This window comes from Calidris pugnax, unplaced genomic scaffold, assembly GCF_001431845.1.
Source record: "Calidris pugnax isolate Ruff unplaced genomic scaffold, ASM143184v1 scaffold89, whole genome shotgun sequence".
NCBI lineage: Eukaryota > Metazoa > Chordata > Aves > Charadriiformes > Scolopacidae > Calidris > Calidris pugnax.
In genome coordinates, this window is record NW_015090865.1 from 5,267,297 (window position 1) to 5,293,723 (window position 26,427).

At 43.1% G+C, this 26,427-nt stretch overlaps 1 protein-coding gene across 1 annotated transcript in view; it reads left to right on the forward strand.

The window, feature by feature from the left end:
• The window catches only part of DOCK1 (dedicator of cytokinesis 1), a 294,524-nt gene that overhangs the window by 175,298 nt on the left and 92,799 nt on the right, over window positions 1-26,427 (forward strand). The window contains exon 29 of the mRNA XM_014945313.1: window positions 221-315. Within this exon, the coding sequence (XP_014800799.1) occupies window positions 221-315 (95 nt within the window). The remainder of the gene's footprint in view (window positions 1-220; window positions 316-26,427) is intronic.

Below are 26,427 nucleotides of genomic sequence, written 5' to 3' on the forward strand. Positions count from 1 at the left end.
ATTTCTGAAAAGTTTAAATAGAATTATTGTAGGATTTATGTACATCATCTATAAATAAGCTATAGCCAAATTTATACATGTTGTCTATGAATAATGGCTTTTTTATGAAGCGGAACAGTAAGACACGTTTTGAATCTAGTCATTAATAACTGACACTATCACTTGCGGTTTTTTTTGATCTAGAAGAGTGGTCTTCTCCAAATATTTTCTCTCCTTTTAGGATTTTCTGATGGAAACATTCATCATGTTCAAGAATCTCATTGGGAAGAACGTCTATCCCTTCGACTGGGTGATAATGAACATGATGCAGAATAAGTAAGTAGAGAGGGAAAAGCACCGGAGCTCTCTGAGATGGATCTTTCGTGTTCCATCTGAAACAACAGTGTTGCTTGGAAACAGTAAAACACAATGCGGCAGCCAGGGTGGGGTGGGTTGTGGGTTTTTTTCCCTCTCTCTGATGCAAATAATTATTTAAAAATTGGTTTTGGAGATTGCAGGGCAGTGGTTTAGTGGCCTGTTTGGGTGCTCTTGGAGTCCGCCACAAATTAAGGGTGGCATCATTCCAAGAACCAAAAATTTTGGAACAAACTGCAGATGCAGTAGGGATCTGTACATATAATAATTAACTGTGTTCCTTTGGGGATAAGTGATAAGTTTTGCAGATGACCTCAAAAGCCAGTGGTTCTCATACGCCAACATCAAGTTGTAAGTCCTGGAATATTTTCAGTGGATTTAACTAGAAATAATTGAAAGGGCGTTTTAAACCCAGATTCCATCAGCCTGCTGATGAAGAGACAGACTGCAAATGTTTCTAATCCCTTTCTTTTTGCTCAATAATGGCAGCATTGTCATTATTTAGCATGCCTTTGTGCAATATTTTATGTCTGTGACATTTATTAAGTGTGTCAAATGCTTTTATGTGTACTGTGATGAAAGTATAAGGAAAAAACATTATATTTACTAGTTGCCTGGAGAAATCTCTTCTGTGCTTACTGGTAGCTGCCATGGCTATAAAGTTGTCAGTGTTTGCTTATATAAAATCCCGAACCACAGTTCCTACTCTTGTTATAAAAATGCACCATAACTTTAATCTTGGCTTCTGAAGCCTCCTTAACCGCCTAATAAAATCCATTCTTAATAAATGTGAGTTAGGAGACGCGGCCGTCGTCTGAGTTAAAGCCCCGGGTTATGGGCACACACTTGTGTGTGGTTGCAGCTTGCAAAGCACCTGCGGTTTGAAATGAAGAGCCCTTTGAGATAACCTGGAGATGAGGAAGATGTAAAGCCCATGGCATTTCTTTTTTTCATTTCTTTTAATTTTTTTTTAATTTGGGGAATGATTTTGGTTCAAGAGCTCCCAACTGTCTTGAGAGTCGTGTTGCAGGTGCTTGGGAAGCCCTGGCAGTGAGTGCTCCCTGGTGTCCTGTGGAAGAGGAGAGCTCCTCCGTGCTTTGGGGAATGTTTTAAGAGGTTGAAATACGGTGGGGAAGGTCCGTGTTTGGACCCCAGTAATACCAGTTAACCAGTCCCCTGGCAGTTTCAGTGGTGAGAGCAACGTTGGGATGACTCTTCCCCAAGATGTACCTTCACGATGTTGCTAGATGACCTCTCAGTGTTCATTTGGGTGGGGATTTGACCTCTTTTTTTTTTTTTTGTTAAAATTTTTTTATTATTAAACTTTAAAATTACAGTCACAGAAATGAAAGAGCAAAAGTATAGAAAGAGCCTTTCCCTCCCCACTGTTTTTTTCTGTAAAGCCTTACCGGGCAGCTCCTCGCTCCGAAAATTCGGAGTACTAGGGAGTGTGACGCAGAGGGCCGCAGTTTAGACAGGGACTTTGATTTTCTCAGCGTTAAAAATAGTCTTGTCTCCTTCCCATGCTGAACATTCAGTCCTGAAGAAGCAGGGATGTGTCGTTAAGATCTTTGATTCTCGCCAAATAACCTCCCTACCCGTAGAATATTTGACTAGTATTTAAAGTAAAAAACAAAAGACGTTTTCGCGTCTTTCTGGTGTTGATGGATATCTGCAGAAGTGCTAAAGGGGGTTGTTCATCTCTAATTTACAAGTTCATTTTCATTACACCCGCTCGTTTGTAAATGCTTCTGAATTGATTTGAGTGCCTTGCAGTTTCCCTGCTGAAGCTAATGCGGTTTCCAAAACCAGAAAGCAGCATTGTAAAATACCTTTTTGCCCATCTGGTCCATTTATTTTCACCCCTATAAACTTTTATTGAAGAAAACTAGGAAAAATTGAAGAACAAATTCCATCTTTTAAAGCTACCATGTCCTCTCAGTAGAAATAACTCGGAACTTGACGGTTTGTGTCAGTCTGTTTCCTCAGATGGAGTATTCCTCTGCCATAAGCCAAATTAAGTGAGGTAGTTTTTAACTATATCCAGAATGTTTGTGAGTTATTTTGTTTCTCTGTGAGCAATACATCTGGTAGTGTGAAACAAAGGGAGGAAAAAAATACCTAGCTGGAAATGAGACTCTAAGCCCCCTCCATGGGCAGCAGAGAGTCCCTTAAGAGGCATCTCTTCACCTTCCTGGCAGAGGCAGCCCAGGCAGCTCTTCTCCATGCAGGGGTTTCCTTCCAGATAGTTCAAACGTTCAAACATTCTATGACAGTTAATAGTGGATTAAAATATTCTGGCTGAGATAAGAGTGGTAGCTAGAGGGGAAATGGGGAAACAAGTGTGAATGACTGTATTACAGAGAATATTTGCAGAGATGTAGAATCATAGACTCGTTTGGGTTGGAAGGGACCTTAAAGATCACCCAGTTCCAACCCCCTGCCCTGGGCAGGGACACCTCCCACCAGAGCAGGTTGCTCCAAGCTCCCTCCAACCTGGCCTTGAACCCCTCCAGGGATGGGGCAGCCACAGCTTCTCTGGGCAACCTGGGCCAGGCTCTCACCACCCTCAGTTTCTTCCCCAGATCTCGTCTCCATCTCCTCTTTTTCAGGGTCAAACCATTGCCCCTTGTCTTATGGCTCCCCTCCCTGATCCAGAGTCCCTCCCCATCTCTCCTGGAGCCCCTTTAGGGTAACTTTAGGATAACTGTATTTAATAATGACAAGGAGCCGGGAGGTTTTCCCCATGGTCCAGGGTAGGGATGCGGAGAGCGCTGCTGGAAGGAGGTTTTTCCGTGTTCCAGGGTAGGGATGCGGAGAGCGCTGCTGGAGGCAGAGTCTGCACCAAAGGCATCTCCCGCAGGAAAATGCACTCCAGGAGTTTGAACTGTACAAGTAGTTTTTTAAAAAAATAGTAGTTTTTAAAAAAGTTTTTAAACACTTTTGTATTGTGATTTTGTATTGTTTACATTTTTCCCTTCTAGATCGTGTTTAGAAATGATTCAGAAATGTTTTAGAAACTGTTTTCAACTTTTGTCATAAGCTGACAAACTAAACTTAGGTACATCTTAAATGGATAGCGGAGAACATGAAAACAGTTCCTCTGTGTTTTTGTAAATGAAAATAGTTTAGTCTTTGGTCTTACTTCTGGCATTTGAGACAATCAGTTCCTTTGGTAGACCTTATGATATATTAATTTGTAGCTGCTACTTTCATCTGCAGCTGTTCCGGTGGAAGCTGAGCTGCCTATGAAAAATGAATTTGATGTTTTCTGTTCTATTTTTTGTGTGTGTAATGTCCACATTTACATAAAATACCTGGTTATTTTGCCTTTTGAAGTCGGAGAAAAAGGGATGAGACGCTTTTCAGTGAGAGGGAGGTTGCTTGTGCTGACGTATTTTCTTTCCAGAGGAAATAGATCTTGCCTTGCGGAGGGAATCGGGTGGGAATCGGTGCTCCCCACTGGCTTTGCAGGTGGGTGGAGGTGTGTTTCCTCCTGAAAACCCCTGTCCAGAATAGTAAAGAATGTAAAAACAAAAAAAAAAAGAAATAAAAGTAATGGAAGAAGGCGGAAGAAGGATCCGTCTGGTGAAACGTACCTTTTCACTGCTGTTGGGGTGGCGTGGAGATGTTTATTTTTGGTGCTTGCAGGGAAATGTGGGCTGTTCTGCTGCCTGGTTGTCATAGCAGTACCTGTCAGATCCATCCTTCGCCGTGAGCCCGGGCTCCATCCCTGACTGTCCATCACTGCTCTGCACACACCGCAGCGCTCACCAACCGCAGCACCTTCTGCCTAACCCTGACCCTTAAAGTGTAGCACAGGCTTCAGTTCCCTCGGACTTATTCCTACTGACAAGTAACCCAAAGCCAAAATTAAATAGGTTTTTAGCTTTTTGAAATTTTGCGTAATTGCAATATTTGGCTAGGCTTTGCAGAGGCATACAGAAACAAAAAAAACCTAATGTTTTTAATACATGTATGAAAATAGGCTCTTTGCACTTATATAACTGGCCAGTCAAGTCGCATCTGTCAAATCAGGTGCAAGTGCAAAAGCTCTTATTTAAAATCCATCCCAAGCCAGTGATGGATGGAGGTCCTGACTCCACAACAGTCCGGAAGGATGACAAAAATTCTGGGTAGAAAACCCTGGAAAATGCAGGGACACAAAACAGATTTACAGACTGTTGAGTAGTATCAGACTTACGGGGTGGGGGGAAGGAAGCACAAAACATTAATACCATGTTCAAAGAGATTATTAGTAGACGTGACTTGAAAGTTTACACTTCTATCTGGGGCACTGATCATTAAAATATTTCCCAATATGTGTTGTTATGGAATATGGTAACTGTTTTACATTTCCAAATAGGATATTGTGATGGAGAAAGTGTTTGAAATGCAATTATATTTTAGGAGGAGAAGGGACGCGTTGTTTCAAGAAGAGTCTGAACAGTAGGAAAAGCTTTGATTAGATGGAATTGGCTCTACTTTTCCTGACTATTAATACATTTCCTATAGGACTCTCTGTTTACTTATTTAGAAAGTTAAAGAGTTCAGACTCGAGACTTGGACAACAAAATCATTTTATTTAGGGCTGGAATGAAAGAAGACTTCAAATAGGAGCAATTTTGTTTTTCTTTAGTGCCAAATATCGCTCTGTGTATAGAAAAGCCTCCCACTATTTGCCATGTATGGTTTGAGGATAAACATTTTCAAAGCACATTACTTTGCTTTATTAGGAGCCAGTTTTCAAAATGAACTAATGCACCCAAAAGTTTGGTCTGCATCTGTAAATAAGAGAAACGAATGCACCTTGATAAATTATATAAAAGCTACAGTTTCTGTACATGGAGGGATTTTTTTTTTGCTATCCATAAAGCCTGGTTGCATAATGTACTGACCTTTTCAGTAAAGACCTTGCAGGATTTTTGGTTTCATGTTTTACCTGTCAAATTAACTGGACCTGGGAGGAAAATGAACGTACAAGGCTATGTTTAAAATAACACAGGTTGGTTTCATTTCTTACTGAAAAGGCTGAGATTCCTTGAAGGAATATGCTTCAGAGGGTGCTCTTTCCTCTGTAGGACAAGAGAGGGAAGCATCCCCTGTAGCAGGTTATTTTATCCCAGCCATTGGGAGTTAGGAATGTTGTGCCTGGCCTGGGTGGTGGAGGAATAACAACAATTGTTGTGAGAATTGATGGCTGGTTGGCATTTTGGAAGTCCACTGGATGTAATGGATCTGGTTTTCTCCGTTATTTCTGAAATCTGTGATCACTTGTGGTAGAGAAGTGGAGGAGAGGGCTCTGTGCTGGCGAAGCTGCCAGCTCTGGGGACGTACGGGGGAGATGTTGCAGCTCCCTCCCAGCCCCAAAAGCATCTGCTGCTTCTCTGGGTGCTTCCCCGTCCGTTTCTATCATGATTAATCTCTTCTGGGGTCTAGAGGTGGAAGAACAATTTCCAGTACTAAAATAGTTACTATTTTGATCATTATTTTACGGTCTAAATTATGGGTTTCATATGTTTGAAGCTGTGTGGGGTTTTTTTGGCATCCTGCAGTGAAGAATCACAAAATCACATGGTGTTGGAAGGGACCTCTGGAGATCATCTAGTCCAACCCCCTGCCAGAGCAGGTCCAGCCAGAGCAGGTTGCACAGGAAGGTGGGTTTGGGCTGGGTGATTGTTAAGCATCCGCTCTGACTCTGCTTCTTCTGGCTTTTATTGTTCATGTTCTCCTTGACAAACCTATTTTTCTGTCCCTAAAATGTGGGATTTGGTCTCCTCCTGGGAAGGCAGAGCTCTGTACCACGGCGTGTCTCTCAAATCAGGTGAAGGCTTCTCCAGGTGTGTTTCATCCTAAAGCACAAAGGAGACGGGGTGATGAATTTTGCTGGGGAAAGAATGATCCTTATTCAGAACTCGCTTCAAAAATATCACCGTGGAGCATTAGACTAATACTCACACGTTGAGTGCTCAGTGGTTGTTAACGTCTTCTCACAATATTTCTGATCTATTCCGTGACACTTCAACCTTTTATTTGCCACAAGAAAATTACAGTGACTTTAAAGAAAAGAATTGCGTGTTAGGGAACATCTCTTCCTGAACTAGAAAGAAACACGTGGGGATAAAATGATCCCAACTGCTGGTGTTCTTGAGTTCAAGATTTATAGATAAAGGGGAAAAAAGTGAACTAAGGTTTTTTAGAGGTACTTTTCTTCTTTTATGAGGCCTTGCTATTTTTGGCTCCTTGGAAAGTTGGAAGTAGCCAAGCAGTCCTGAGGTTCAGATCTGGCAATAGTCCTGTTCATTAACTGATTGTCCTCCTTTGAGCGGTGGCAGACTTAATCCCTTCAAGACACGTATCTTAGGAAGCTGGAGAACTGTGAAGAGGTGTGTGAATTTAGAATGATAGTTCATGCAATGGACTTTCCATGTTCCTGCTGTGGTTTTACATCCAGGCTATTTCCTGGGGCTTCTCCGGTGGGGTTGGCTACTAGAGCAAAAGTTTGCCCTGCTGCTCATTTCCTGGATAAATTTTACCAGCTCTTAAAGAATTGTTCTGCAAACAGGTGATGAGCAATTGAGAGACTCCTCACAGTCTGTCCTTCTCAGTAGCAGCTCAGAAATGGGATACTTTCAAAGATGCAACCACTTGGCTCGATGGTTACAATAAGCAAAAGCGAAGTAACATCAGAAGTAGTTTTTTCTTCCTCAGTTTCATGAATCCTCATCCCCAGTGTGCTGTGGATGTCTGGCTTCTTTTGTTTTTAAAAAGTTAGTAATAAAGCCAACTAATTATTTTGGATACTTGCACTTTTTTTTTCCCCAACTTGCATATACACAGTGTTAAGAACTTCTGGGTTTAATGTATTATTTTGAAAGAAAGCTACAAGTCGTTATTAGACTATGTGTCATGACAATTCTCTGGTGAGAGTCTAATTGAGATCTGAAGAAGCATTGCCAAATTAATTTCAAATGGAAAAGAATGATTTAGATATTATTTTCCCCTCCTAGAATCTAAACCTGAGTTGACATTAAAATACGTTGAGATGATTGTACTCCTGAGCGTATTATACCAACCAGCATATTTATCAGTTTGATTTTTATCGTGTTTTTTGGTTATCAAGTGGTACAGTTCAAAAAGAATTCAATATACTCTGCACGAAATAATGGATAAGAATATGTTGTTCCATTATTTTGTTTGTCTGGTTTGTGCTTTAATTGTTTCAGGAGTAGCAGAAGCCCTTAGCAGATCACATTTAATCGGATAGATCCTGTAGTGGAAGGGTTCCTTTACTTTAAAGTTTTCTAAGTTTTCTAATTATAACTGAAAAATCTCTAGCTCTAAATTTTAAATTGTATTTTAAATTTCTCTTGTTCTTTTTCTCTTTTGCTGTCTGAACTGACTCAAAAGACCCTCGTGTTTGGCTGTTCAAAGTTGAGCTGTGCATAAGGTCGAGGGAGGTCAGATCACGAGCGTTTGAATTCACATTATTGTACCAGAGTGGGTGTTTGGGATGGAGCTGTGTATGAATATTTGCTTTCTCCTTTCATGGAGCCTTTGGGACCATGTGCCTCACAGCTTTATTCTGCTCTGCCTGGCTCCTCCCGTTCAGTTTTGGTGCCAGCTCGGTCTCTCTCCCCACGATACCGAATTCCCTGGGACTGCCCAGAGCAGTGATTGCTCTCTGTGTAACACTCTATATATGCAATTTTTCCCCACAGGAAAAATTAAGTATCAGTCGTAAATGTAGCAAAACGCAAGACTTAGAAAATGATAATGGTGTCCTTTGGTGGTTGGAGTCCAAAGATCACTTGAGAGCATCCCAGTTGTGGGGCTGGGGCAGAGCGGTCCAGGGCTGGCAGGGGGTCACATCTCCAGGAGCAGGGTTGGAGCTCTGGTGGCACCTGGTCCTCTCCTCTTCATCCATTAACACGGTGGTCAGCCAAAAAGCATGGAGCCCTTCCCTATATGTGCTGTCCTTCTCCCTTTGAGTGGTGGAAGGACTGATGTGGAGTCCTTCCCCAAGACCTCCCCGTGCTGTGCCGTTGAGTTGAGATCTCTGATGGTCCCCTTTTTAAATGCAGCTTCAAATTATCTTCATCCTGGTAGGAGGGAAGAAGGTCCTACTTTATCATACAGCAGATGCCTTGTGATGGGTGCATCCCAAACCCACCTCAACACGCTCTTCCAGTTGTTAATGGGAGTTCTGGTACCCTGACAGGACCAACTGCCTTTATCCATCCCTTCTGGGTGTTTAACCAACAGCACGAAGTGCTCTCTGCATCCTGTATCCAAATGTGAAATTCCTTCCTTTTTTTTTTTTTTTTTTTTTTATCTTGGCACAAAATGTCTGGCATGAAGAAGAGTGTGTGAATACTTGTTTCTTATAAAAGCAGCAGCCTGAAGTAGGTAATTAAATGAAGCTGAAGGTGTTAAATCAAAAAGCGTGTTAGCAGGACTCCATTTTTACTAACACTAAAAGCTGGTATCATGTGATGTCTATTTTTAACACGGAAGGTGTAGCAATTTTCACTTAAAATCGTTATTTTTCCACATCAGCTTCATTTAAGTTAAAATATTGCACGTTTAAAAATATCTGGTGAGTGAAATGCATGCTGCTTTTTCACACTTGAATTTTGTTAATCTTTTCCTCTTCCAGTATTTAAAGAAAAACCCCAGTATTTCAGTCTTTAGAAAGAACAAAAAATATTTATTTGGATATTGTAAGTAAAAGTTCAGGCTTAAATGCTTCTCTTGGCTGTTAGTCCATACTGAAGGTTTCTGTAGTTAGCTTGGAAACCAGATTGTAAATTCTATGGCTTTGCCTATCAATTAGTGACTTTGTTATTTCCAGCACTTGGAGGTGGGAGAGAAAATGGCCTTTTGGCTGATCGGTTGTATTTTAGAAAGCGTTTTATTTACTTTTCCAGTAAAATCAATTGCTCTGCACTGTAGTTCTCCTATTTTCTTTAAATAATAAGGATCAGAACCGCAGAAATTAAGGCCCCTTTCCTTCTTCCACACAAAGAAGGAAAATCCTGAGCCTGTAGGTTTCCAGCTGTGGGAGGTCGTGGTGCCCGGGGGTTCCTGTGGGAAGCGGTGGGTGCCGGAGCGGGGACGCGGTGGCCACCACACGGCACCAACCCCTTCACTCTCTCCTCCTGCTGAGACAGGAATCTCTTCTGGGAGAAGGTTATAATATTGCAAAGGAAAATAGAGTTGGCTGCGTGGTCCTCTCCTTCTGTATCAACAAAAATGACAAGGACACCTGGAGGCAGCTCCGGAGAGAGAGCTGAGACCGGAGTCTCCAGCTCCGTGGTGACAACTCGCTGAAGTTCCTTGCGGGGCGAAAAGCACCTCCTCTCCCTGACACAGAGAACTCATTTGGTACAATATCACCCACCTGATGGAATTTGTGGGGTTTTTTTTTTGAGAGCTTAGTTTGTTTTGGCAGTGTTTATTGCCGGCTCAGGTGTCATCTGTCCTTCTGCAGCTGGCGTGGAGCTGGCGCTGAAGCCCTGGGCCCCTGAGCCGGGCCCCGTGGGTACCAATGGGTCGTGATGTGCAGGTGATGATGGAGAGCAGTGTGGTCTCAGGTAGGGTGTTGGCAGGGAAAGAGACATCCTCTCTGTATCTTGTGGAGCCGGCACTGAAGCCCTGGGCCCCTGAGCCGCACCCCGTGGGTACCGATGGGTGGTGATGTGCAGGTGATGATGGAGAGTGTGGTCTCAGGTAGGGTGCTGGCAGGGAAAGAGACATCCTCTCTGTATCTCAGCCTTGACCTTGTCTCTCTAAACCAGGTGGAACTTCTGGGCAGGGAGCAGTTGGCAAAAGGGATTCATCTCCCACCAGCTGCAGGGAAGGCTCTTTGCTGTTACACCATTATATAGATGCATCAGCCATGGTACCAGCTCTACCCTGTTGATAACACACATTCTGTGGCCTTCTGGATGGCGGGGATGGTCAGTATTGCTTCAAAAACTCCCTCTGGCAGGTCATTAAAACTGTTGAGAGTAATTACAGTGCAGAGTAGGTACAGTGCAGGGCTCTGTTTCCTGGTGAGAAAGTTGGGATCGAGGTGCAGCAGCAGTTTGGTGGGAATGTCAGGGCAAGGAGAAGTCTTCTCCTAACAGATGAACACTGAGATGCATTGCAGCATGTGGCAAGTCAATTTATCCTCAAAATCACTGGGAATTTACTCCACCAGATGGGCTTCTGCCTGGTGATGAGCGCCTGTCAGAGTCCTGCCTCTATTAAGTATGGGCTGCTGGAGGAATTGCTCAGGCCACGGGATGGGGAAGGCTGTTAATAATTGTGTCCTCCCTCCCTAGTTTTTATTTCTCTCTTCTATTTTTCTCATCTTACATGGGAAAATAAATTTTGGTTCCTGTTGCAGTCAAACTGCAGTAGCTTTGTGGGAGGAAGAGATGAGCTTGTATTAACAGAAAACAAAAAAATTACCTTTAGGACATTACTTACGCTGGATTTTTCCTTCTGAGAATTCGGGCATTCAGTAATCACTGGTTCTGTTCCCCTCTGCGTTTGGCTGTGATAAAATATATTACTTTCTGTGGTTTACCTTTCGCAGGCCCGGCTGTTTCTGCAGTATGCGAGGCGTAACAAAAGCACTCATAAAGTTGGGAAAATGAGTAAGATGTAGAAGATAGTTGATGGTTTTCTGACAGCTCATTTATAAAGATATCCAAACAGCAACATTTCTGGACTGAATTTTAGTTTCATGTTTTTGTCAGTGAGAGTTTAAAAGGAGGCGTGATACTACCGTGTATTTGCAAGTATTCACTCTCCCTCCCACATTGTTGTCTCATGTTCTTCGTGCTGGACTGTTCTGCTTCTTTTCAGCCAGCAACCGTCTTTAATTTTTTAAAACGAAAGTCAAATTGCCAGCTGTCAAAAACAAGCATGTTTTATCTAAGTCCTTCTTGAAGGCTGGATACTTTTTCATTTGTCAAACTGGTTTTTGCAACATCCTTCTTCCACAATCACTGCAGTCGTGTTTTCTCAAGGAAGGATTTTCTTAAGGAAAATATTTCCCACTTGGAGATGCATCCAGTCGTTATTACCTGACTCATATCCTGGGATGCACCTTCCTCCTTTGGTACAGCATCCAGCACTTTTTAGCCTCCCACAGACACATTCACCGCTTGCCGCTGTGTTTTATCCCAGAAAATACTGCTTCTTAGCCACGGAGTCTTCCTGGTCTACATAAACCTGTAATTTTCAGTGCTTTTGACAGCATCTAAGGATTTTATTATTTTTTTAAAAAGAATTATTCCTCATCTTTTCCAGTTTGTCCAAATGTTTCTACTGTGGGAGTGCCAAGAAGCAAATGTACTTTTTCAGGTGAACAGTGAGCAGAGGGGTGTAGAGAGGGATCATTACGTTTTTGCTCCTTGCCAAATTCAGTGTTGAAGTACCTTAGTGTAGCAATGAAATTATACAAATGTGTGCGGAGTTTGGCTTGCCTTCAGATGGCACTCATACGTATGCAGACCCAACCTTCAAAGCTCATTTTTCACCCTAAATGTGCTTTGCTACAGGCAGAGTGCTAAGGAAGGGAGCTGGGGCTTGGTTCTCCTTGAAGAGCACGTTCTCAGCTAAAGCATCATTTTCTGCATCCATTTCTTCATTCCTCCTGTCTCAATTTACTCTTTTCTGGTCTAGTCTAGTGGTCTTCAAAAGACAGAAGAACCCCACCACCCTAATAAACTCTTGTTTCTTGGTTGAAGAAGGTGAAAATCATACTCTCTCATTCAGTGCTGAATTGAAAGAAATCAGAATTTGTAATAAATGTGAATTTACAAACAGGCATTAAATACAAAACCAGAGGGAATAGTAAGATGAAGATAAGTGGCATGGAGGGACCTGCTCAACTGGTCATCAACTAGTCAAGGGTGATGCGGGACTTTTAACATTTCTGTATTTCTAAAAGGCCCCCCCTCAGCCCCCCCTCCCAGCAGAGGGGCTCCAGCCCTCCCAGCATCTCCGTGGCCTCCTCTGGCCCCGCTCCAACAGCTCCATGTACTTCTGATGTTGGTGACCCCAGAGCTGGACGTGGTACTCCAGTTTGGTCCTCACCAGAGCAGAGTAAAGGGGCAGCATCAGCCAGTGCTTGTCAAATACAACTGAAAGTAGACAGTTGTCTTAATTAAATTAGACTGACGATTTTACAGCTTCGTGTATTTGAGTTTCTGCCAAGACAAATGAAGACAAGAAACGAGGAAGTTATGAAGAAATCATGAAAAATTTATGCGGGCATATGTGATTTATTCACCAGCATAGAAACTGTATTTTAAATTCCAACATCAGAGCTCCTAATAAGATATTTGAAAATAGACCAAAACTGTTGATCGTTTTGTATGAATTTGCAGATTGCACGTTACGTTTCCATCCTGTGCTCTGCTCTGTGTTTGACTCGCAATGAAGTTTTAGACATTCAGCTCTTCTAACTTACAAGAGTTTGTTTCACTGTTAGCCAGGATTTCAAACTAATTATTTATGATAGAAAAAAACTCATGGAATAAAAGCCCATAGGAGAAAAGTAGAATATTGCCAAAGATAAACTTACACCAAATGCTTCCATATTACGCCTTTAAAAAAAAAAAACACAACCCAAGACTGAAGTGCATCTCTGAAAAAAAATAGCAGAGTTGGTTTAGAAAATTTTTTATTTTAAGGTTATTGCTGAGTGGTTTCTGGATATTCACGACACAGAACTCGGTGCGTGGACATACGAGTCCACAGGGAAAATCACAGCATTTCACTCAGCCTCATTTCAGCCAGACTGTTGCATTAATTTCCTTTATACCTTGTGACATCTGTGGTATGAATTGCTAATTTGTTTGTTCTGAAAGTTAGGGGGGGGGAAAAAATTTCCCCCCTGAAGCCAGTGGGCCAAAGCGCTGCTGTTTCGACATTTTGTTTGGTGGGTCCCCTGACAGCACCGACTCCTTTGCTTTGTGCTTAACCTGGATTTGATTTAAATTTGTCAGCTCCCCCCGTGCAGTCTGTGGGGTTTTGAATCAGAGCACGCTGCTCTCTCTCTCCTGTAAAAGATCTAATCCCTTTTACTTACATGTTTCTCTTAAAGCCGTTCTCTTGTTCTGGAAATCCTACCTGTACGAGCGTGATGGATGAAGTAAAGCAGTTGCCTTGATTTAACGGGGGGACTGTGATGGTTTTGTTGTTACAGCTGATAAATCGCAAGGTTTTGTATTGAGACACACCAGAGCAGAGACACGGGTGTGGGGCGAGCTGCAGGGCTGCAAGACTGGACGATCATGAGCATTGATCTGTAGATCTATAAAAATTGTCTTTCCAGTCCATCAAACAGAGCGGTGAGAGGTGTCTTGCAGGGAAGCGATGGAGTCACCATCCCTGGAGATATTTAAAAGACGTGTAGATGTGGTGCTGAGGGACATGGGTTAGTGGTGACTTAGAGTGTTGGGTTGATGGTTGGTCTTAGAATCATAGAATGGTTCAGGTTGGAAGGGACCTTAGTGTTGGGGTGATGGTTGATTTTAGAATCACAGAGTGGTTCAGGTTGGAAGGGACCTTAAAGCTCATCCAGTTCAACCCCCCTGCCCTGGGCAGGGACACCTCCCACCACACCAGGTTGCTCCAAGCCCCCTCCAACCTGGCCTTGAACCCCTCCAGGGATGGGGCAGCCACAGCTTCTCTGGGCAGTCTCCCATGATGATTTAAAATGTCTCTACCAACCGTAACAATTCTTTGATTCTAGTCTGTGATTCTATGAAAACATGTGATGTATGACAAAGATATACTGCAATTAACCTGAGATAGTGTGTGCCACTAAATCTTGTCTCATTGCAAGCTGTTTTTCCAAGTTTTCCAGCAAATTTAATTGAAAATGTGGAAGGGCTGAGTTGGGTTTTGTGGATGGATATGTCAGAAAGCAAAGAAATTCTGTTAAAACTCGGTGGGTGCCAAGAGCAGGTTCTCGTGCAGTAGAAGAGATTCAGTGGGTTGAGGAAGAGCAGAAGGTCTTCTTCTCTCCTTCTGAATCATGGGGAAGGCTCCTGTGGCTCTACAGATGGCAGTTGTCCATCGGGTGGATGCCAGGTACTCAAAGAGTTCCCACCAAAGCGTTTCCAGCTGCGTTATTGAACAAAATTGCAGTGATACTGAATCAGCTCTGTTTAGGGTTTTTTTTGCCTGCTCCCTGCTGCTGTGTGTTAATAATTGCATGGTCTCCGTGCTGGGAATAACCCCGTTTGGGATGGTAAGGACTGCGAGAGGTCTTGCAGAGCCAGGGCTGGCTTTGGGAATGCTGCAGAATCGAGGAGGGGCTGTAGGCTGAGAAGGAGCAATCCTGAAAAGCCTTTTCTAAAATAGCTGAATCTATAAACGAGTAACTACACTGAGTGGAGGACTGCTTGGGTATAATAGTGCGTCTTTGTTAGAAAAAAAAAAGTAATTGGTTGTGATTTGATTTATTAATTATTCATTTACTCTTGGAGCACTACATTTTGGCTGTTGACTGCATGAGCAAGCTGCTCATGGAACACTGGTCCTAAACTTTTCTCATCACTTCAACTTTTATAACACTGTTTCTTTTTTTTTTTTAAGTTGTAAAATACAGGGAAAAATAAATATCAACAGTTAAAACTTTTTGAGCCCTTTTTCCCCCTTCATGCTAACCTTTTGTTAGATTATTAGAATTTGTTGGTTACACATAAATTTCAGCCATAAATTTCAAAGGTGCTCTTATCCCACCATGTAAGTCTCCTGATCTGAAAATAATAGAGTAATTAAAAATTCATGTTTATGATAATGACTTTTTTTTTTTTCCCCTAGTATATTTTGCAATTCAATTAACAGAAGTGGGTCCCTGGTTCCAGGTGCACTGTGGTATCCTTCAGCTCTCCTTGACTGCAGCAAGCGATTGCTTTGACCGTTTTCAACTTAACAAAGCAGTTCCCTTAAACCTTTTCCTTCTTTCCCTGAATCATAAATTGCCTGGCTCCGGGAGCGCTGCCTGGATGGGGAGATGCAGAGGCTGCTCCTCTGCCTCCCTGCAGATGCCGTGTGGGGACTCACGAAAAATGCAACTCATTCTCATCGATCCGAGGGAGGAATTCCTGGCGTGGATATTCTGGTTATTTATATCTTATTCCAGACAGTTCATCTATTAAAAAGAAAGAAGAAATTAAAGGCCGGGTTTTGAAAAGAGCTTGGGCAATTTGTACGCAAGGTATCGACTCCACATATCATTGGAGGGGAAGGAAAATGTAATTTTTCCTTGCTCTCTGATAGACATCCCAGCAGAACCTGCTCCCCTGAATGGTCCCAGTGGCTCTTGGGTGCTGGTTTCTTTGGCACTGACCCTCCTGTGGCCCTGAACGGGACTGATCACAAAGGAAATCTCTGTAGAGTTCAGGGAGATAAAAACGCGATGCCCAGTCAAATCGGTTGATCTTAATTCTAGCTTTGTTTTTTTAAGAACTGTAAACAAATCTGCGTAATGTTTATTTTAAACTAACTTAGAAAATGCATAATAAGACGGTGCAGGTGAATAGTTTCTATTTTTTTTCCCCTCTTTTGTGTCAGTAACTCAGTTTAAATGTATTTGTAGCTCAATTTTGGTGGGTTATGTTGACGTGAAAACAAGAGATTTAAAAAGTTAAAAAAGAAAAGTTCAAAAAAAAGTTAAGAAAACGTCTAAAAAGAAATCCAAGCAGCCAACTAGCAAAATCTGCTCAGCTCTGCAGAGATTTCTATATGTGAGAGCCCCTTTTTGGGCAAGGAAGCTGATGGAAATGCAGGGAAAGCACCAGAGGCAACGTGTTCTGCCATGCAGATTCGATGGGTTAAGGAGGACAGAAGATTTGTGGAGGTTTGGAATTTTAGCCTGTATTTTGGAGTCCCTCAGTCCATTTTGGAGCCTGAATTATAGCAAATGCAAGAAAATGACAGATTTAATGTCAAAATTCAGGTGTTTCAAGGCACCAGCGCAGAGAATTTATAATCCAGGTGTAAGGAGGGATGCCAGCAGTAAAGTCACGGCTGTGTCAAGAAGCAGCATCTATTTGAAATGCAGCTCAGCTCATTTCTGAACGCGCCGAAGGCTCCCATAGACACAGGAGGCTTCAAAATAATGGGCATAAATTGCACCGACAGACGATGGCCTTTGGGCCCAGGGGCAAGGGGATGTGCCGTGGTTGGCGTTGGAGAAGGGATGGTGGGTTGTAGCCGGCTTTGAGGACTCACCCAGGAGAATTAGAGATGTTTTCTTAGAGGTTTATAATCTTTTCCCATCCTTGAGCACGTGGGAGAGCGGCGGGGAAAGAGGCAAAGCATCTCTTCCAAGGGGTTGTATCCTCCTGTTGGGGTTTGCTGCATCGTGGAGTCTTAGCAAATGGTGTGAAAATAAACACCAGTATGATATTTGCTGATGCTAGTAAGGATGCAATTTTGATTATTTTCACTTACCTTAACATTTTCCTTCCCTTTAGCCTTCAAACTGATTCCCAAGCCATGGCAGAGCTGGGAGGTAGCTACAGTGTAAAATCCAACCCGTTGTTTATCCAGATCTTGTGCCGGTCTAAGGTTCAAGGAAGTGAATGATTTATTTGTCAGGAACACAGCATGTTGTTTTCCATTTTCTATAAATATTAGTCTAAAATGTGACAATGACCTTTCTTCAGTAGCATTTTATTACGGTATCTGGTTTATCATAGTAAAGCATTTATTATTTTCTGTGTGATGTTAGGAGTTACAGATACTTTCGATCTTCCATTCACAGTCCTCTTACTTAACGGAGTGGTTGATTTAAAGGCACTTTTGGCTTGAATACAATTTAAAGGTACTTTTGGCTTGATCACAATTAACTTAAAATATGTCTTGAGGTAATTACAACGCAAATATCACTGGCAAAGGGGCCCAGTTTAATCTTATGTGCAAGTATATACGTAGACTTTTGTTCTTACGTTTTAGTCTGCGAAATCATATTTTGGATTTGTTACTGAAACAATTGGGCATTGTGGGTAAATTAAACTTTACCAACTTCTTCAGCTCATCTTTGCTAAAGGGGGGCCGTTGTCAAAGATACTTTATTTGCCGTAAAGTAAGATTTATACTGACAGTTTTATATAGCAACCATAGTATTAATTTGAATTATTTTTGTAAGAATCTCAGAGCATCTGGGGAAGATCGTCTGCGTTATGTTGACCTTACAGATGTTCAAGTTGATTCATAGAGGAATTAAGTAATTTGCCTGTGCTCATGCAGGGAGCAACCAGCAGTGAAGAACTCAAATCATATATTTTTTTCACATGAAATATTCTGCTCCATTTCGATAACTAGGACATTTTCCATGTGAATATTAACCCGTAACTCTGGTTGAGATAGCACACCTTTGATGGATAGGTGGGAATATTATTCAAAGTTTTATACGAAAATAAGGAAGATTAAGGTAGTATTTAGTTTTTAAGGTCAACGTAGATGTAGACAAACACTGTCTAACAAAATTGTCTCCAGTTGTTACACCTTTGTGTAACCATTCCCCTGCTGGCTTCAGGCAAAATAGACCCAGGTTGGGTTTATAGGGCTTAAATAAACTGAATTAACCCGTTTGACCTTGAGTGGTGTGGAGGAGAGCGCTCTCCTGAACCGCTTTGCAGGGCTGGGGAGAAGGTGGGGGAGCAATGGGAGCCTCTTCTGTGGGCAGAGCTCAATCTGTGAGGAGACGCCCTCTTTACAGCCTTTTTCAGCTTGAAACTTGGAGCATAAAGCCTTTGGAGTGTGGGTTATAGACCCAAGGATATAAGCGTCAGCCTCATCACAACTTTCCGTAAAACTGCTATTACTGGTAATTGAGATAGATCTATCTTGACATCTGAGAGCTGAATAATGATTGTGATGTTAGCACATATGTTTATTTCACCTTTCTCCCATGAAAAGATGGATCAGGCAACATCTATTGCATTATCAAATTATCCCGAGAATTGGAGTGTGTTGCATGTAAAGCTTCAGTTCTAATAATGCTGTGCCAAATTAGCAGGAATGAATAGATGCCGAGTAAATAATCCTGTTTTCCTGTTAGTTTATAATGGATTTGTTGATAGGAAACAACTTTCCTGTTTACATCATGATAATTTGATAACCCATTTGTATTATTTAAACTGCGTATTTTGTAAATGCCGGAGCAAAGTAATTTGTAACAGAAGCAGTACGTAGGAACTGCTCTCCTAAAGTGTTTTTTAAATTGCTTTGCTTGCAGCTACAGAGTTTGCCATAAAGAATGATTTCTCATTCTGAAATTTCAAAGCCGCAGGAGTGGTCATACAGCTGAGGAAGGGACAGCCCGATGATTTAAGACTATTTAATGCCCCGCTTGTTGTGGAATAGAGTGCTGTAGACCTTCCTGGTCTAGCAGAACATATCGCTGCCGTTTCTTAATGCCCCAAACCAGGAAACTGATTTATCACCTATTAGGTCTTATTAGATCCCGTTCAGAGGGAAAAATGAACTGCTGTAGCTGGATGGCAGAAAATTAATTTGAAATAAATGTTATATAGTCAGGCTTCTTCAGTTCTTTTATCCGAGTCAATCTCTGGCTGGAAAGCTGGGTTTCCAGGTTTGATCTGGTTTCTTGCGTGGAGGGGTACTGTGCGTGCCTGCAGGAATACAGGAGTGATGTGACACTGTCTGTTTGAGGGGAGGGAAGCTCTGATGTGGTTACTTCACACATTCATCATCTAGATTTTTTTTTAAAAAGCATTTACCATGCCATAAGATGCCCTCTTCACGTGTCTGCTTTCACAGAATCACAGAATGATGTGGGGTTGGAAGGGACCTCTGGAGATCATCCAGTCCAACCCCCTGCCAAAGTAGGTCCACCCAGAGCAGGTTGCACACCGTTGGGAAGATGTCATTCTTTGTTGTCCCATGTGAGGAACCAGGTGTAGATATAGACTGCTGAATGGTGAGAAATCACCAGGCTTTGAAATCTGCAGATCCAAACCGGCTGTTGGACCTTCCCTGGGAGTCCCATAGAACCAAAGGGGCCATCAGCAGAGTCCTTGTACTGCTGTACCAGCCCCCACAAACTCCTCAGCCCAGGTCCAACAGGTTTTTGACCCTGTTCCCCTTCAATGTCCCTGCCCTTGAGCTGCCGAGTCCAATAATCGTGTCTCGGTCCACGGGCAGCAACGTGCCTATTGACTGCTCTCCACATAAAAGGAGAAAATATTGGATTCAGCTGGTGAGGGAGGTAGGGAAGAGCAGGTTTGCCTCTCACCCTGATCGATCATACTCTTTTGGGTGGTGAGACTTCTTAAAGAATGAGAAAATGAGGTTTGTGTTATTGTCAGAGGCAGCAGCGAAGATCACCTTTGCCGTTCCAGATGAATGAATGTTTATTTATTCTTTAACACCAAAGGATAAAACACTAATATCTTATCTTTTGTGTGTACATCATTGCACCAGCATTTCCCTGTTCCAAGATTTAACACCAATTACGCTTGGGCTTGTGATTTGCAGGTGTCACCTCAGGGCAGACTGTCTTTATTGAGCAGGAAAGTCAAAGACTGGCCTTGCACGGCCAGACGGGGCGGGTCTTTTCAGATGGAAAGTCATTTGCTTCTCGGTAGCATCTTCTGATGTACAAAATGAGATCAGCACAAAAGGTTTGATGTTTCACAGAAATTCAACACCCTGTTAGTTCAGGATCAGGCAGTCACAGTCCCTCTCTGGCTGGGGCCTCCTCCCTCTGTGGATCTACACGTGTCCCTCATCTCTGCAGCGTGGTGGGACATGAGCTGCAGGACTCACAACATCTTCAGGTTACCATGGGGAATTGCTGGCTTATCCAGGTGTTTTGCAAAGCAAAGGTCTCCATTCTGGTCAATCTCTGCTTAGTCATAGAAAAAGGTGGGGTTTTTTTTTCCTCGAAACCATTGTTTCTTCACATAGGAATTTTCTTCTGATTTTGCTCACCATCTTTATTTACTGTCTGTGCTCATTAATCTGCCCTTCCATGATGGAATTACCCTTCTCTGCATCCTCCATGCAGGATGTCCAGCAAAATTACTAATGAGATTTTGTTCCATCTTCCAGAGTGGCCCATCCCTATGGATTTACACTGTCCCTCCCTCCTCCTCACACCGAGTACAGTAGCGTGGGCAGGTGGGGAAATCAGAATTTATAGATAGTTCAGTGCTATTCCCATTGCATTCACATTAATGGAGGCAAAACAACACGCTGAAATGTTCTTAGGATTTCTGGAGGCATTTTTTTTTTTCTGGACCTGTCCCTGTAAATCTGTGTTTAAGTCATTTTGAAAGAAACCAAATAACACCCCAACTTCCCGTGTTGTACAAAGCAACTAAAAAGAAAAACCCAATAACTGAAAACTTCTCTGCAGAAGGTAATTTATACAGCTGTGGTCATCCGGTAATTATGATTTGTCACACACTAATATTTACTTTTCTGACTAATTTAAAACCCATTTGTTATACTACCTGCAAATTGAGAACAAAGTGTTGTGTTGGACTCTGAATGCATAATTGCAATTAAGATATTTTCTTGCAGAAATAACACATGTAGGGTTAATTTGGACCACGAGTTGTTTTTTCTCCTGTCTTTGTGTTTCTGTACAATTAAATTATCCTCCTGTGGCACAGAGAAAATAACACTTATTTGTGGCTGGGCTGTTACAGGGTATTTTTAAGGGAAGTATTTTTAATGAGAGCGAGGGCTTGTTGACTAACAGCAGATTAGTTATGTTTGCTCATTCCATGAGAGGTGAGAGGCTCAGAACAGTGTTTCTGGCCCCACTTGTGAGTTGAACAACTTTACTAAAGCAAATTAAGTAATTTCTGATGAAAATGTCAACGCTTGAAGAGTTAGAATCACGGGAGGTCCCTGCAGAAATCTGCGTTTCTCCCTTTTTAGTGGCGTTCGGTTCTTAAACATTTAGTGATGCCTTGGGAATAAAAACATTAAAATTTTGTCATGAATTACAAATTCGAGTGAATGTAACGTAAATGAATATATTCTCTGTTATAGGGGCAGCGTTTGAGTGGTGTCGTCACCTAATGCTCTCTTATCTATTGAACTAAATCAGAGCTTGCGGGGCTCGTTTTCACCTTTACGTGCTTTGGATGGGATGTAGGAAGTATATAACTTTTAAGTATGCACAAATGAGAATTTCACTGTTGCAGTAGAGCAAATTAAATATTAAGGTAGATGTAGCTAAAAAAAAGATAATAAAACCCCTTCTACTATTTCCCCCAGTAAAGTTTAAATTGCCCAACCAAAATAGCAAGGGGGGAGGCTGTTCTTTCCAATAAAGCTAGAGAAAAAAGAAAAGATTCTTAAAATGTGGGGAAAAAAACTTCATCTTAGTGTTTTTAGGACAAAAAGTTGAATTTATTTTTGCTATAATTTCTAAAACACTTGTTATGTATTTTCTTTTAAAGTACTGTTTTTTTTTGAAAACCTGCCAGAACTGAGGAAGGCTAAAATAGCACCTACATCCAATTTTAGCATCCCCTAATTCTTCAGCAGGGATTCCCAGATCTCTTTGGCCAATGGGTGGGATCAGAACTGAACCCATTTTGCTTTTGTGTTGGTGCTGTAATGCTAAAACTTTGGATTTAAACCACTTCTCTCATAGTTTTGTATGTCTCTTGCAGCCACTTTGAGTATATCTCAGTACCGGGTATTATTTAGGTTTGGGTATTACTGACGTTAAATCTGAAATGACGTAAAATCTGAGCAAACTGTGCCTGCCATTCTGCTTTGAATTTGTCTGCTAACATATGGGAAAAATCCAGAAAACTGTGCTTTTCACCTTAAGTAAACCTTTTGACAAATCCTCTGGTTGTTCAGCGTTGGCCTGTATCTCTTCTTGCTTTTGCCAGCCTTTCCATAACGTCTGCTGCAGATGGACTTGAAAATGCTGGCACGTCTCATCTGTGTGAGCACCAATATCCTTCCAAAAAGCAGAGTTTCCCTGCCCTCCATGAATCCCTGCAATGCCTGCATCCCTCTCAGCATCAAAAGGCTCCTGTTGTTAATCCCTGCATCCTGTTCAGAGCATGGTTTATTGGGGCTGGTGCGTAGGTACCGAGGAACCAACCTTCATCCTGGTGGGATCTGGCTGTGTCCTGATAGTCTCAGTCCACCCTATAATTGCTATAATTGCTGCAAATTTTGAATATTCAGTGACCACATCATGGGCCCCGAGTCAGTGCTGTACAACCTCACACACACGTTATTGCTTAAACCTCTGTGCGATGGAGGGATGAAGGAAATTGTGTGTTGGCTTAACGTGAATCCCTAACACAGACATCCTGGGGTGACGAGGCTTAAAAGACTTGTCTTCCTCTAGGAACTTTAAATGAGAGGTCGCTAAAGAGAGATGTTACTCAAGTTTGCATTTTTCAGGGCTATAAAGTCAGTTTGCTCCTTGGTATTTTGGTCTTTACATCGGGCAAGAACCACTCGTTTGAATATATGAAGACTTGACTATGGTGTCTCCACACCTTCCAGCTGCGTTCAGCTTCTGCTCAGCTTTTTCCTTCCAGTGGTGGCATTAATGGTTTCCCTTAAAACTTCCACTATCAGACTCTACATTCCAAATTCATTGTTTTATTAATGTGGGGCCACAGTCAGTGGGAAAATCAGCTCCTTCCAGGCTGGAAACATTTCAACGTCAAAGTAATACATTCTTTTGTACATCTGTTATGCTGTGTGAGAGTAGCACAGTTTTAGGTGTTACTCTCTACACAACCCAGAGGAAAGCTGGGGAAGGGACTCTTGATTGGGGAGGGGGGCCATAGGATGAGGGTTTTAAACTGAAAGAGGGGAGATTTAGATGAGATACCAGAAAGAAATTCTTTGCTGTGAGGGTGGTGAGACACTGGCCCAGGTTGCCCAGAGAAGCTGTGGCTGCCCCATCCCTGGAGGGGTTCGCGGCCAGCCTGGATGGGGCTTGGAGCAACCTGGTCTGGTGGGAGGTGTCCCTGCCCAGGGCAGGGGGTGGGACTGGAGGGGCTTTAAGGTCCCTTCCAACTCTAATTATTCTATGATTTTGTTTAGTTGTTTTTTTCTGGGTGGGAAGAACTCCCAGCACTGGGGCTACTCTGGATTTTTCCCCTCTCAGTTTCAGTTGCCCATATGAGCCCATAAAATAATTACAGTCTTCTCACAGAGAAGCTGCTGGCTTTCAGTGCCGTTGGCATTATAAATGATCTGCCTAGAGATAGCCAAAATGTGTAATTCAGGCCAGAGGAGAGCGTAAAAGGAGCATAAATGGTGCATAAATGTTATGTGGGCCTTTTGCCCGACTCTACTTTGACCCAGTCCAGGAGAATGGGTCCAGTGGTGTTGGTTTTGGTGGAGTGACTGGCTGTTGGGCTTGTCCTTGGAGGGCTCAGAAGCCTATTTGTGGTGGAGCCCTGTGATTGACCACGCTGGTGTGGTCACCATCTGCACCCTGGGATTTACGATGCTCCAGTTCCTGGGTGCCCAGCTCTGCTGCTGGAGTCGGGAATTTTTCCAAATGAGGGTAATTTCCGAATTGAAAGTGCTGCTTTTTTGGACAGAAGTAAATAGACCTGGCCTGGTGTTGGGGACACACTTACTGCTGTGTCCGCATTAAAGCAAAGGTGAGGATTCAACATATGGCAGCTGTAGCCTGTGGTTATTACACCGTTTTACAAACTCGGCCATCAGAAATAAAATTTTATTCTTGTGGTGCACTGAGAAAAGGCTTTCCAAGCTACTATTTGTTTTTTCAAAAGCCAGATAGTTTCCTGTAGTTTTTAAAATACTTTGTCCCTGTAGCATGTTTTAGTAGCTTAAAAGAGCTTCCTCGGGATTAACAGAGAGAGTGAAATTAAGGTGTTGCACAAAAGAAATTGCAGAGAATCAGCTTTCCTTCCAGAGGATGCAATTGTGAGGCTTTGGGTGCCGGTATTTGTTGTGTTACCCCAGAGAGGTGCTCGGCCTCCCCTGGGGAGTGAGTATCCTTTGGTGATGCTCCCAAAGTTTGATGTTCTTCACCCGTGGGGAGGCTGGGGCAGGACTGTGTCGGCTGCGTCCTTCTCTGGAGGAGGGGATGCTGCTTTCTGTGTGTTACCTGGGATCTGCAGTCGGGGAATAATTGCAGAGAACCAGCTTTCCTTCCAGAGGATGCAATTGTGAGGCTTTGGGTGCCGGTATTTGTTGTGTTACTCTAGAGAGGTGCTCGGCCTCCCCTGGGGAGTGAGTATCCTTTGGTGATGCTCCCAAAGTTTGATGTTCTTCACCCGTGGGGAGGCTGGGGCAGGACTGTGTCGGCTGCATCCTTCTCTGGAGGAGGGGATGCTGCTTTCTGTGTGTTACCTGGGATCTGCAGTCGGGGAATGGAGCTTAACGTATTCTGGTCCATGTCTGGAGAAATGGGTTATCCTCCTTCTTAGGTATTTGGAAGAAATTCATTCCTGTGAGGGTGGTGAGAGCCTGGCCCAGGTTGCCCAGAGAAGCTGTGGCTGCCCCATCCCTGGAGGGGTTCAAGGCCAGGCTGGAGGGGGCTTGGAGCAACCTGGTCTGGTGGGAGGTGTCCCTGCCCAGGGCAGGGGGTTGGAACGAGATGATCTTTAAGTTCCCTTCCAACCCAAACCATTTTATCATTCCATGAAAACGAAAGACAGGTCGGGCTGTCCTCACAAGCAGCAGTGCGTTCCTGTCAGTGGCACATACTTCTGCAATTATATTTCACAACTTAAATACAAAAAGTCTTTTAGCAAAAACTTGTCCCATTGACACACTTGGCCGTGTTTTTCACGACCCGGATTGCGTTTGCCTCTGAGGCTTTGACTTTACCAGGCAGAAACTTTTAATTACCAGCTGTAAAATTCCAGGGAGGATTGGCAGGTCGGCTCCTCCTGAGGCTGAAGCCCATCCGAAGGCTGGAGATCCCTCCTTAAATCCATCTGTTTGCGGTGTCGGGAATGTCCCTCTGGTGCCCCGCAGTCCTGCTGGCGTGTGCTCCCCTTGTTAAAAGAGAGAACCGAAATGGGTTTGATGGTGCAGTTCCTCTGAGGTCCCTCATGAGCCAGCTCGTGTTTGTCTGCCGCGTTATTTAGCCCTTCTGAATTGGAGAATTGGAGAAGAGGTGTCCCTGGGGAGGGTGAAGTGAATGCTGAAGGCAGTCGGAGCTAATCGGTGTCTCTGGGCTTCTCCAAAATAAGAGTTACACTAGAACAGAAAAAAAACCAAAACAAACCAACCACATTATAAGTGTTATACTCTTATTATCTGCTCTGCAAGCCTGATTTTGTGCTGTATCATCTGTGAGTGTTTCCCTCTATGCAGGACACGTTAACTGGGAGCCAAAAAACCAGCTAATAACGGCAGCAGGGACAGGCTCCTGATGGGCGCTGTGCTGGGAGGATTTCTCATCCTGGCAGGTCCAGAAGCATCCTCCCAAAGCGTTTCTTCCAGCCCTGGCTCCTTGCTACAAACAGCATCAGACAGGAGCCTGGAAGAGAAATTAGAAGAATAGCAAAGCACTGATCTTGCCCAAAGATCATGGCTGGGTTGGGTGAGCAGTGAGCAACCTTGAGCAACCTGCTCTAGTGGGAGGTGTCCCTGCCCAGGGCAGGGGGTTGGAACTCAATGATCTTTGAGGTCCCTTCCAACCCAACCCATTCTATCATTCTAATAGGCTGTTCAGGACACCAGCCTTGTTCTCGTCTCTCTTGGCTCTCTCCCTCACATACCCCACTGCCTTCTTAAAATGTTTTGTGTGGCTTCAATATCTGAGAGCCACACTTTGGATCAAATGCTAAAGCTCCACTAAGTTGTTTTTTTTTCACTTTACCAGCATTAGTGATCCCTTTGCGAGGCTGTCAGCAGCATCAGCATCCCTGGAACAGCCCAGCAGAGCAGCTGCAGGGGTTTATCCTTCTCATCTATTGAAAAAAAATTGCATTTTAACCTCTTCCCAGGGAGTCGCTTCGTGTGTGTGTGTGTTTGTTGTGGAGGTGGATCCTAATTTTATGAAAGTTCAGCTCTTCTGGAAATTGCCTCTGTGCTTGTGAT